Source organism: Dermacentor albipictus, chromosome 4 (assembly GCF_038994185.2).
Source record: "Dermacentor albipictus isolate Rhodes 1998 colony chromosome 4, USDA_Dalb.pri_finalv2, whole genome shotgun sequence".
NCBI classification, from domain to species: domain Eukaryota; kingdom Metazoa; phylum Arthropoda; class Arachnida; order Ixodida; family Ixodidae; genus Dermacentor; species Dermacentor albipictus.
In genome coordinates, this window is record NC_091824.1 from 83,991,523 (window position 1) to 84,004,966 (window position 13,444).

The 13,444-nt window shown below is 45.1% G+C and overlaps 1 protein-coding gene across 2 annotated transcripts; it reads right to left on the bottom strand.

Moving 5' to 3' along the window:
• Positions 1 to 267: 267 nt before the first annotated feature.
• LOC135901175 (zinc finger protein Xfin-like) lies at positions 268 to 12,649 on the bottom strand. 2 transcript variants are annotated; one of them, XM_065430857.2, is made up of 2 exons: positions 11,636 to 12,649; positions 268 to 6,525 (listed from the first exon to the last, which is right to left on the bottom strand). In XM_065430857.2, the coding sequence occupies exon 2, from the start codon at positions 6,520 to 6,522 to the stop codon at positions 3,157 to 3,159; it is 3,366 nt and encodes a 1,121-aa protein (XP_065286929.1). In that variant the 5' UTR covers positions 6,523 to 6,525; positions 11,636 to 12,649; the 3' UTR covers positions 268 to 3,156. The 2 variants fall into 2 exon arrangements, with proteins under 2 accessions (XP_065286929.1, XP_065286930.1); XM_065430858.2 differs by lacking the exon at positions 11,636 to 12,649 and adding an exon at positions 9,433 to 9,453.
• Positions 12,650 to 13,444: the final 795 nt, after the last annotated feature.

The following is a 13,444-nucleotide window of genomic DNA, read 5'->3' on the forward strand; positions in this document are numbered from 1 at the left end:
CCCAGCCAGGCAGAAGATCGAGACTAACCAGGCCACTCACGTCATGAAACTCCATGAACTCACGAACGTGTAGTGTAATGAGGTTGTGCGGGGACACTGGGCCCTACGTGCCTGAACCCCTCGGTTAAATAAAGTTGTTTCTCTCTCTGATGATGAATTCAAGAAAAAAATGAACGTTATGTAAGAAGTTATTGCTCTGTAATATAGCTTTGTGTATATAATGGTTCAGCCACCAATGTGTAGTAAGTAAAATAAGTACAACTCTACTCTCCTAGAAGTCATTTATTATCTCAGTGTTACATCACCTCATAAAAGATTTGAATACCCTGTATGCAAAAATGCTTTGTATATAAAATGGAATTAAATAAATACACAAAACAGTGTAAATACGTGATTGCCGTATTTCAAATCAAGTCACTTGGATTCTGATTACTGTATTTTTTTTTCTAGAATCACCTCTGTTGATGAGTGATTCAGATATGCAGCCAGAGCTTGTACAGAAAAGCTCATACACCATGGTGCCCAGAGGGTCGGCTTCAACAACTCTATCATCATCACATATTGAACGATTGTAGTTCCACTATGGCCTGCAGATAGTAAAACAATGTGCTGATTGGCTTGTTTGATCTGCTGATTGACTTTAGTATGTCTGTGTATTTATTCCTAGATGTAAATGCGCACCAACTTTTTCTCAGGACTATGTGCACACACCCTGTGAAAGGACGATTGTACTCATCACTCACTCATCTCACACTCTGCGTGTGATTACATTAGAGAGAATGCGTCACACCAACAAGGAACTCTGAATAGCACAGTGACAAGGACACAGATAGGCTTCACAAAATTACACCTTCATGAAAGAACAATGACATCCCTCAACAAAGCACTGGCGTACTTAACAAGACAAAAAAACTTGAAGAGAGCCACACAATCAAAACTAACCATAGTGCAGATCCTGGCCACAGCAAAAAATCTGCATTGCAGTCATGGCAAGTCCAGATGCTCTTGCTGACTCAATACATGAATGACATATGGCTGCTCAGAACATGTGAACCACAGTGATGCAAGTGAAAGCCATTTCAGCAAGTCGTTAGGAAGTTTACTCATATCAGCTGAAACAGCCTTGGCTGCATGGAAAGGTGAAACGCCACAGTGGGTCAGAATGGCCAGAGCAACCAACACATTCTTCAGTGCTGAACAACATTTAAGTACAGCCGGTACCAATGAGTGCACCAACAGACTGGAAAAAAAAGCAGGGAGGGGGGCACTGTCCTGCCAGTGTTTATGCGCACAAAAATGAATAAGAGGACAATAAGAAATCAGCCATGATTTAAACAAAAAAGGCAGGAACAGCCTGCACTGCTGACCTCCACTTCTAGGAATCATCAACCATGCAAATGTAACAATAGTGAAACATCCCAAATAATAAAGAAAAAGAAGCTATCTATTCATCCATAAATATATTAAATAAAACTCATAACACGACTAGCTATACCACAAGTGTCGTTGTTGCCTTTGTGGAATTTAATGGTGCACGTTCCCACTTTGGAATGATGGCATAAAAACATCGAGAATGCAACACAGATGCAAATAAAGAAAACCCACAAGACAAAACTGTACTTCCCCCTTGGCAAGCTTCACATTTCTACTAAAGCACCGGTGCAAAAATAGTTGCTCAGTCTCATCTGAGCATAAACTAGAATGTCAAGAAAAAGTGCAAGGAATACATGTGTATATATATTATACTCTGATGATGTCCATTAGCATGCGCAGCAAAATGCAGTGGTGCCATTCGAGTGTCACACGCTGTGAATTAGTGAACTAAGAAGAAATAAATATGATGTCACCTAATAGAGACTAGGCTTGCAAGGGACGCTAACACTAGGACATCGGTAGTTGCTGAACACAAGGATGATGTAAAATGGACACAATAGACAACAGAAAGAAAGCATGCAGTAGACTGCAATACCTGCCCAAAACAAAATTATGCCAACAAGTGGTTGCTGTGTCATGGCACCGGTATCGAGAAGCTGCCAACAATGATACGCTGCAATGCTGTGTCAACGATAAAACTTGATTTTGTGTGGCAACAGCATAGGAGGGAAAACAGGCCACGACAACAGAATGAAAAGGAGAAGCAAAAGCATAGGCATGTGATGCTTGTAGCATTAAGCAATGTCAAGGAAAAGAAAAGCTACTCGAAGCTTTCATTGTACTGCTTAACAAGAATCTGATAAAAACCCCATATAATGGCTCAGGTTCCCTTCAACTTGGCAAATCACATTGGCAGAATTCAGAAAGTGCTGACTATGTCTCTCCGTGTGTAATAAAGATGCTGATCTAATATGTTTGAGTGGTCAGAGACAGTCAGGCACCTGGTAAGCTCATATATTACAACTATATTACCCTGTGCAATAAAGGTGAACCCTCCAACAATGAAGCACACCAAGGCATTTTCCCGCCAACACACAAAGTGAAAAATAAAGAGAACACTGCTGAGTAAACATTGCTTCAGCCACTCGTGAAGTACACCTAGTGAATAGTTTGTACAAGGTATATTGACTTATTCAAAACAGCACTAAGCACTCCAACCAGACACTAAGATATCACGATTCCAGTGCAACACATAAATGCACCATGGGCAGGAAAGAGTGGGGCCGAAGGTACATACTCTCACACTAGATGGCAAGAGCTCTTTGGAATATGCCGTACAAGTATGTTACCAGAAGTTTTCTTTCCCTTAAAAATAGATATAGTATATATTTATATATATATATATATATATATATATTATAAGCAACATCTGTGTGTATACGAGTAACCGTGATCTTCTTACTCTCAACAGGTATATTAGTAGAAAACTGCCATGCTCTTTTTTCAGTCTTTTCAAAGCCTCTTGGAACGTTCAGCTAGTGTGGTTCTCTGCTTCTGGCTTGTTGGTCCTTAAAGCAGCGTGCCACCATGGCTGTCCTTGTAACGTAGAGTAGCAAATAGCAAAGTGTGAAGGCTTCTCACAGGGCTTCTTTCTGGTCAAATGCACCTTGCACAAAGAACTCTGAAGAAAAAGAAGCAAAGCACAGCCACCTGGCTTCAATGAAACAATAAATACAACAACAACCTAGAGCACCGGTAGAGGAAAGGCTTGCTGCTGCTGGATCAGACTTCTGCACCATTCTTGTGCTGATGGGATTGCACATGCTTGTCATATTGGTCCTTCCTGTAGAAAATGCGGTCACACTCACCACATGTGTGAGTGCTAAGGCCAAGATGTTGCCTCCGGTGCCGCTTCCAGCTGCTGTAGTGTGTGAAGAGCCTTTTGCAGTCATCACACTTGAGCACCACATTGGAGGAGCTGCCACCACTAGCTGTCCCTTGGTCACTAGCAGGGGAACGCTTGGGTTCGCGTTCATACCACCCTGGGTCAGATGCTGCCTGGTCATCTGTCTCACTAGTGCTAGTTTTGCAGATCACTGCATCAGCACTTTTCTCCCATGGGTAGTCTGAACAGGTGAGAGGAGATCTTCTTTCCCCAAGAAGTGTCTTGAGGATGTTGCCATTGCGGTCAAATGTTGATGGGGAGCTGCGTCTTTTGGCTGTTGTGAGTGCTGAGCGCAGCTGTGAATATGGTTCAGGAGTCTCTGACTTTATTGGAATCATAGTAATTTCACCATTTTTTGGTAGGAGCTCAATGATGTCCTTGGACAGCTGCTGCTTCCCTTCACCGTTGAGTGAAGATTCCTCCTTTCTTCGAACCACATGACCAATGGGTCCATGAGGAGGAAAGCCTCTTTTTGCTTCTTCAATGAGGATTTCACTTCTTGTCTTCACACGCCTATCAGCAGTTAGGTTGACCGACTCTCCATTTGGCAAGGCAGAATTGTGTTTAACTTCAACACCCTTGGTGGCTCCATTACGACACCAGTTAAGAAAGGCTTCTCGAACATTTTGGAAAGGCTCAGAGTTTCCCATCAGGGGCACCTGGGTTTTGGAAGGAGTCTCAGGAACTACAAGGTTCCCTACCTTTGACATATGTGAAAGCACATGCTTCTCCATGACATCTCGTGGCCCACAGGCGTCACAGGCATCACAACAAAACCAATCCACCAAGAGATGGTTGAGCTCCTGGTGCACATGTGCATTATGAGGATCATCAAATGTTCGCAGGCACAAGTTGCAGACTGACTTATCACTACAAATGTGCATCGAATCGGTAAGTGGTTCACAGCATTTTAAGCACTGCTTTGTAACTGTTCCATGCAGTTTTCTTTCTACATCAGATGAGTAAATGCCACTTCCTGAATCACCCATAATATTGATGATGCTGTGAATTTCTCTAAAGTGAGTTATCATTTGCTGTAAATCAAGAAAATGCTCTTGGCACCATCCACAGTGGTGACGTCCCTTGTCAAGTTCACAAGCATTACTATCAATGTCTACTTTAGCAGGGATTACAAATTCCTCCAATCTTTTCTTCTCAAGATCTGTGTTAATCATGCCCGACTTGTTTTGGGCTGATATGTCAAAACTTGGCAGCATTGTGCTGTGCTTATCAAGAACATGCTCCACAAGTGCATTCCCATCTTCCAGAGTTAAATCACAGCAGCAACAAGTGTGGCTTTGTGACTGCACCAACTCCTTATGGACTGATTCAACATGCTTACTCAGCATGCCCGTTTCTTTGAAACAGCGGCCACAATAACGACAGATGTGTATGATCATATGCTCCTGAAGGTGCTTCTTGGTAGGAAACTTGGCAGGGCATAAAGTGCATACCTCTAAAGCCAAAAAAGTGTGAGGCATACCAGTCAGCCCACCCCCATCCTCCTTTTCATCCTGACTAGAAGAATCTTTACCCTGCTCCAAATTTTTTGAAATGGCAGACACTTCATCCTTACACTGATGGTCATAGTAAGACTGTTCGTCTGGAAAGAACTGAAAGCACACTAGGCACGTATATTTGTCAGCCGCAGAATTTAGGGAGTCTGCATCCCCGTTCAGGCCAACGAGAACTGTGTCTTCAGAGTTGGCATCACAGTCCTGGTTTCCTTGGTCTAGCTTCTTGGCGCAAAGCACTGCTTCCTCAGCTGTCTGCTGAGGTGGCGTCTGGCCCATGAGCTCAGGCAGCATGGTATATTTTGATGGTCTACCTCTTCGAGAGCGAACTATTGTATTCTTGTCATACTCCTCAGGGAGCTTAGAATGTGAAGATAAAAAATGGGAAGACAGATCAGAAGCACCTTCAGCAATATGTCCACAGACAAAGCACTTGAACTGATCACCAGAAAGATGCTTCTTCTTGTGAGTTGTTAATGACTCAGAGCGGAAGAAGCTCATGCAGCAGTGTTCACAGGTGTAAGGACGCACACCTGTGTGCATCTTCTTATGCCTTAGATAGCTGCTACGGTTAATGAAAGTCTTCTTGCAGACTTCACAGAGGAAGACACCCCTTTTGGTAGGATCACACAGCCCAGTACCAGGGAATGCTGGACTAAAAGTAGATCCTGTTGCCAGCTCAGCTGCTTTGGTTTCCTTCTTTACTTTTTGTGCTTCTGAAGACAGCATGCCTTGAAGGCTAAACTCTGACAGCATGCCATGGAAGACTTCCTTAGCTACCTCTTCAATTCGAATTCGCTTTGTGTCATCTGCTTCAGGTGTGGGTGCTTTTGGGGCCCAGACACGCTTTCTCCCATGCCTATCCTCCTTGTGTTTCATCAGCTGAGCCTTTGTACCGAATACTTCAGAACACAAGTTACACATCCACTGGTGTTTGGTTCCATTCAAAGTTTTGGCACTGCCTGCATCTCCGTTGTCAGCTGGACTAGAATCTGTGCTCTCCTTGATAGGCTGGAGAGACAGTGAGTCAAGCACAATGGTTTCAGCAGGTGGTTTGGCAGCAGTGTCACCCTCAAGGTCAACATCACCTGTAACACTGGCGGCAAACCGATGTTTGGTGCGAATGTGCTCCTTCAGGGTGTCACTGTTCTTTAGCCACATCTCGCAGACGGTGCACTGGCACATGTTCTGCATCATGCTGTTGTGGATCTTCTCATAGTGCTTTATCCAAAGGTAGCGCCGAAAGAACTGCTTTCCACAAATGTCACATGTATACCGATGCCCACACGAGTGCATGCGCAAGTGCCGGCGGTAGCTGCCGTAATTCGTGAATGTCTTGGGGCACAGCTTACATAGGTGCAGGGTTTTGCCGTCAGGCAGAGAACTGGTTGAAGGGGAGTCCTCTCGGCTAGGGCTTTCACCTTCAGCAGCATCCTCAGTTACCTCCACGGTGGAAGGGGCTTCGCAATCTCTGGCTTTCTCTGGTGAAGGGCTCCCTTCTTCCTCAGATTCCCTTGAAACCGAGTAGTCCTCGGAGAAGCATTCCAGGCAGTGCTGCTGCAGCTCTGTTGGGCTGCTGAAGGACGTCCAGCAAAGGCCACAAACATGCTTTGGTGCATCACCTCCATCACTGGCATTGCTGCTGCTGTTGTTTTTGCTGCTGCCAACGTCCATATTGCCATCTGGCATGATCTGCAGAAAGAAGAATTGCACGTCACTTAATGAATGTAGCATTGAAAACTGCAATACAGCCAAATGCACAGTACCATATGAGAAAGACGCAAAAAGTCTACAACTATTGGCAGCGTAAAAATAAGCTTTGTTTCGGATGGTTTCCACCGCTTGTCCAAATTATTGCTCCTCTGGCTAAAATGTTTTGTGTTCTAGCTCTGCTGGACACAGCATATTCTTCTAATAATCCGGCAAAGTGGTATAGACATGCGCAAAGTGTATATTTCTGATAGCAGACACTTTACTAATTAATGAATGTTTTTTCTTTACCCAGCACGTGCAAGCATATCTAGCAAAGCTAAGCTCAGTACCCTAATTGGTGCTGCACTTAACTTACAAAGGTATTCAAGCAACAAAAAAATATCACATACTGCAACGGTCAGTTAGGAAAGCAAGCTTTCCAATCTTTGTCCCATTCGTTTTTAATATCTATTCACATCTCACTCATGGGATAAAAAAAGGACATCAACCCATATGGATGGCAGCAAGGATGCAGATGACAGCGATGGAGACAAAACACCAATGTTGTCCACTTATTAATTGGGCTATAAGATTCACAGCATGTCTAATCAACTTGCCCTGAAGTCAGTGCCATTGAGTATATCACATATGAGACTTTAAAAAAGCTTAACTGAAACAAAATGTGTTAAGCATGACTTCCCTGTTTGCCTACTAGTGGTAAAATGATGGCTGCATAAATAGACACTAAAGAGAAACACGGAAACAGTTTAGACTGATAAAGCAATAACTTAAAATTCTATTTTTGTTATGTTGTAATATGTTTATTAAAGAGAAAATGAAGGTCAACATTCCCTTTTTTAAATTTTGTACTGAAACCCTAGTGCAGGTACGCCAGTGTGACATCACAGATTTCAATGTATTTTTACGTATTTGGCCTGTTGTAGTTCAGTAAAAGTTGGTGAAACTTGCCATTCAGCCTTTGGCTCTTCTAGAATACCAAATAGCGCACATTTACAAACAAAACATTAATACACCCAAGCAGAGCCAAATAAATCCAGACCATCATTGGCAACAAGAGTGGAAATTGCAATCCGAAGTTGCTACCAATCTTTCATTGTTGCAACTTTTATGGCTTACCAAGCATTTTCTCATGGCAAGAGTGACTTTCTTGTATTGTAGAAGGGTAGTTAAATAATAGAACTTGAACTATATTTCTCTTTATCATTTTTTTGAAGTGAAGAAGTGAAAGACACCACCAGTCATTTAAATCATGAATTCAATCGTAACTGTAAAATCTTTCACAGCAAACTGTGACTGATGAAAGAAGATGAGCATAAGTTTACATAAAAGACAGCACACGGCCTAAAAAAAAGGAGTGTAATGATTGCTTTTCTTTTTACTGTGATCACCTCTCTAGATATGGATAATAGCACATAAAAGTGGTTAATTTGTGCTACATGCATTTATTAAAGGTTCTTTATTTGCACATATACTTTTTACCATGGCCAAACCAATACAACTGGGTCACGGAACGTAATAAGCCAGTCAGTTGCTCTTGCACCTTCTTGACAATTTCAGCTAATCTTATGTCTTTTGCTTTAAGCAACTACCCACAGCAAAGCAGGGGCAGCTTGTCAGCAAGTTGCATAGTAGAATGCCAATTAGGCATTTCTCTTTTACTATACCGCCAACGACAACAAATCAAAAGTGAAGAAGACTACACCTTGAATAGCTGTGTGTTGTATGATTCCCTTGGGTCAAAAAGCAGATAGAAGTAACAGAACGAGCATAAATGAGCAGCGTAGCTTCTAGAGTTAAAAAGGGTATGTGTTAGTAGATTAAAATAAACAATTCTGAAAACTGCTGCCCATTCCTAATACAAGTGTAACCTGTACCAGAAGCATTCATAGCTAAATTTGCTAAAAACACAGATGCTGAATGCTAAAAGCTTTGTTGCCCTCACTGATTAGAATGCCACTTGGTGGTTTGCAATGGCAGCAATAGCTGAGGCTGCTGTCTGCACACCTCGTTGTATGAGTGCAGTTAAATGAGAATAATACATCAGTAAGACTCAAAAAGCTAAAAAGGACTCACAGTAGTAAAATCCTATACATTATTTTTAAACATAATGAAACTATGCCCAGAACACAACAACAAATGATTGGTGAATATTGGGAATTGGCTAAAAAGCACAGTATGACAGATTGCAAATTCAAAGGCCATGGTCACCCTGCTTCCCTAACCACGCAAAATATTTAGCACCTAAAAGCAACGGCTGTAGAAGTTAGTAGAGGAAGCATACTAAATATTAGTATAAAGGCCAGCTGGAAATGCTTGATCCTCAAGTTTCCAGAAGTGGCCAATCAAACAAAAAGAGAATGAGACACGGAAAAAGAGGCTCACAAGGAAAAGAATACCTGAGGAAATTAAGAAAAATTCAAGTATGAAAGACCTACGCAAAGCATAGATTTTGTCTGCCGGTCACTTCTTTAACTCTGTAATGAATTGTTGCCACCACACAATCCACGAAACTCAGCATTTACAGTGAAGACTATACTTAATACAACTGCCGTCTGGCACTAACTGCCCCTCCTACCTACTGCCTGTAGGCCGGCTAGGTAAGGCCAGCTGCCATATATTTCATGAAGCCCAAAAACCCACGACACACTGCCACATTGTCCAAGGTATGCATGACGCTGAAAGCTGGGTCAGCAGATGCGTGTGCTGTGGCTCCGTGTCTGGCTGGCCTGGCTGAACTTTTTATTTTTCACTCGTTGCCCTCACCCACACCTGTGCATGGTACCCATACACCTGTGCCCTGTTTTCTGTGCTGCCTTGTTGCTTAATGCTAGCACTGCGTATGTGCCAGAGATATGATGCATCCCGTACTCTGAAATCATTTTGTACCTCTATTGCTTTGGCTTCAGCATTTCCGTCCAAGCCATTTGTCTGGGAATGCTCCACGTCACAACAAGGCACACAGAGTCAAGCACTGTTCAAAAAATATCCATATGGCTGAAAAGGAAAGATGGCCAATGATAATGATTATATGTGAACGAAAGCATACAAGAGTGTAAAGCAGGGCTAGACGGTTGAGCATTGTTGGTCGAGTGCATATCTTGTTCATCTTTCTGTAGTCCAGTAGACAGTGCTGTTTTATTTATATTTTTCAGAATGTTGGCAACAACACCCTTTGCATATATAAAATCAGCAAGTATATATGAGCTATATAAGTGGCCTGCAATGTTGAGGAACAACACTAAGTTACTCATGATGCACAAACAGAGTCAAAAGACCACTGCTTCACCCTCTTCAACTAAAGGTGCTGTAGTAGTCTGCGGCAACATCAGTGACCCACAACACTTTCATATATGATGCGCAGCATCACCAGAACAACTGAAATAAAAGACTCACCAAAGTTATGATGAATATCCAACACATAGTTACCTGAGAATGCAATTTATCATTGCCTTATGTTGACGTATTACAAGCGCCTCTTACCCAAAAGTGACTTTCTAAGCTGGAATCATGACATGCCTATATCATATGCTTTGCCAAACATGGAAACAGAAAGACATGTTCTTGTTCATTTAACTTCCCTTTTCGTTTCAACTTGTTGACAGCAAATGTAAGTAAAATTATGGGCAAGAAACAGCAGAAGACATTCGAGCAATTTATTCCAACAGAAACAATAGGTACTTATATATATAGTCCTTAACAGTTCAATAAGCCCTACAAAACTTTAATAATGCAGTTTTTCCCTTGCAATATTGCATGTAAGGCTGCAAAACCAATTTGCTCACTATGACTGGCTTATGCAGTACATATATATATACTTAACTGTAAAGTTTGACAGTAGACGCTAGGGCCTGCTTCATGGATAAAAGGTGAAAGGACAAATGAAAAGAACCCCTGCACTGCATTTTTATTTGTGTTTTTGCTAAATGCACATTGTTCCATAGGAGTTCTATTCCTCACTTTTTTATACAGAAGGCATTTGGTACACCAGGGAATCTGTTCCAAACAGGGTACACAAGAACTAATCACAGCAAAGCAAAAAGACAAACACATAGCTTTACTGTGGAATACATTAGCAATACACAAAATGAGGACATAATTTCAAGTGACGATAGGGCCAGTGTAATATTCGGTGGTAACTCGACTACTCTCATGGTAACTGCCGTCAGGAACCGGCCCCTACTAATTCAACCATATCATAGTGCTACAATGATCATGACTGCAAAATTATTACTGCTACTACAATCAAGAGCACAGGCACAATTCACTTAAAAACAAACGCTTTAACATTGACTGGCCTGAATATGAAAAAAACATATGATGCATAATTTAATGAAAGCGCGGCAATAAGGCCACTTCTGAAGGTATCGCGATTACTCCCTCTTTAAATAAAATTTCATTATAGTCTTTTTCGTGTATGCTCACGCGTCAGTCCGCAATCTGAGTCGGCATGCCGACAAAAAACGAATAGAAAAAAATAAAGAAAGCCGAATGGGAAAGGATGCGAAGTGTATATTATGCCCCCCGTTTATGGAGCAGGCACGTAGCGATCGCGTCGGCAAAACATCCGCACGTATGCGAAAGAATGACCGCTCCTCAAGACTCTCCCTTCCTGTGCAGACACCGACTCAATCAATTCCGAAGGAATACTGGATCTCCCTTTGCGGTTAAAGGGACGATATGGAGCAAATTAAAAGCAATCCTAAGCTGAAAGGGGCCATTAATCACTTGAGGTAACGCAGAGAAATGACGAGAGAGATCCGACGGGGTTTCACCATCGAAGAGGTAATGGGGGGGGAGACACCGCACCATACACGAACACCCACTTATGATCCGGCGAGGACGCTCACGGTAAATACGGCGTGGCCCATTAATTATGCCGGTTGGCCGCCGCTCACCACGCAGCGGCACCGCGCGCCGGTAAATAATGACCAGCGGGGCGATCAGCGTCCGGCGCGGCGCGCGAGCCGATCGCTAGGGCTGGGCCGCCGGCCCGAAGAGCGGAGTCGCCATCATAACGGCACCAGCGCGGCGGCTAGTGGTCACGGGGTCCCCCGGGCGGCCAAGCACTGGCCGTGAGAGGAGCACTCACCTTGGCAGCAGCTCGCGGCAAGACTGGTCGTCGAACCACCTAGACGACGACGACCCGCAGCTCGACTCGGACCGCACATAAGTAACACGACGGCGCTCGCTGGTGGTAGGCCGTAAATACGCCTCGTCGTCTTCGATGCCGCCGCCGGCGCAGACTCGACCGGGCGCAGCGGCAGTCGTCGTTCGCCAGCAACACCTGTGCCTCGCCGCCGCCTGCGGCCGCCGCGCGCCACCCCCGTGAAGCAGCACCACCCTGGTAGTCGTGATCGCTGGCGCCATCTAGCTAGCGCTACGAGCCCAGATGGCCGACCGGTTTAATGCGCCACGAGAAGCACCGGCGTCGAGAGGGTGAGGAGGCGCACGCACGCAGCACCACGGGGGAGAGGGGAGGGAGGCTGGCCGCCCGGCACACACGCGGCACACACTTGCTTGAGCTCGGGCGCCGCGGCTCAGAGCCGGAGACCACGCGGCCGGAGTTCGAAGCTGGCGAGCCCTCGGGCGAGCGGCACGACGCTTGCGCAAGAGGCGCCGCCTCACCTCTCGCACGCAGCAACCGAGCGGCGGCCACTGCAGCGCGCCGCGATGGCCACTGCGCCGTCGGTTGTCGACATCGTGACAGCGGGCGACGCCATCCGCGCGCTTCGCTCCGCGCGCCCCTGCGCGAGATTGCTGCGCGTTTGCTTGTTTGTGCTTTGCCTCGAGACAGCGGCACTGCTACGACTGCAGCAGCGGCAGGAGGCGAACTGGTGCGGCGGCGTTGCGACGCCTAGCTGGCTTCGCCGAACCTTGGCATTTTGATTACGGCCCGTCGAGCTGCGACGCAGGCATGCATGGCCTGCGCGTGTATGGTGCGGTGTCTTGACGTCACGGCCGGATGTGGTCCATGGCCGGGTGGCACCCTCCGGTCCGCCGCTAAGTTTCCTCCCAACCCTCTACACGCGCCGGGTCGGTACCTTACGTCAGCCGAAGAGAATCATGCGAAGGCGCTTTACGCTTACCCCGCGACCTTTTTGTATTGTGCGCCTGTCTTGCGCTCTAATGCGCGCGCACTGAGCACGGCGATGATGTTGAAATGGAAACCTGTATGTAGCACCACGCTGACCTTAAGTTAGTGCCTTTAGAGTTTTACATAAAAAAGCAAGCTATGGGTAGATTTGGAGTGCTCGTTTACTATGACCCACATTGATCAGCAAGAAATAATTATTCTTTCTTGAGCCGCATCGGTACACTTTCATCTGTTTCTGATTCCCTCCATTTGCAAAAACAAGACTTCTGGTCGAGCGTTGAATGAAATCTTACTTATTGGCGAATGACGGCAGTTGTCCGAATGTTCGCCAGTGGAGACCAAGAAAGTGGCGACCGAGCAATATGCTTTGGTGGTCGTTCGTCTCAATTGACTCCGGCGAAGCAAATTATTCGTGTATTCAACTTCCTTTCAGTATCGCCATAAAGTATAACCAGAGGAAACAGTCCGATTCAAGAAATGCGCTTGCGCCGCATGATGCACACGGTACCTCTTTGCTCGCACTAAAGTCCGCAAACAGCACAGGGCATGTGTCACCTTCTACATTGCCCTGCCCCCAGCTCTATGCGCACCTCACAGCGACGTCACTTCCTGTCATGGCTAGTCAAAGCTGCTCTTCGTAACCCCTTGGAGCGAGCGAACAATGCGAGCTCTTCGTCAGTCTCGTGCGGGATGTATTGGCTGGCTTTCCTAGAACAATGGCCCGCACACGCTCAAAATCATCTGCGGTGCCAAAGTCACGCTACCTGAGATTTCATAGGCTGGAGACACTGGCGCGTGCTGCAG

What these genes read in the sequence shown, in the direction of transcription:
- LOC135901175 (XM_065430857.2), bottom strand. Translation starts at nt 6,522, where the DNA reads ATGCCAGATGGCAATATGGACGTTGGCAGCAGCAAAAACAACAGCAGC.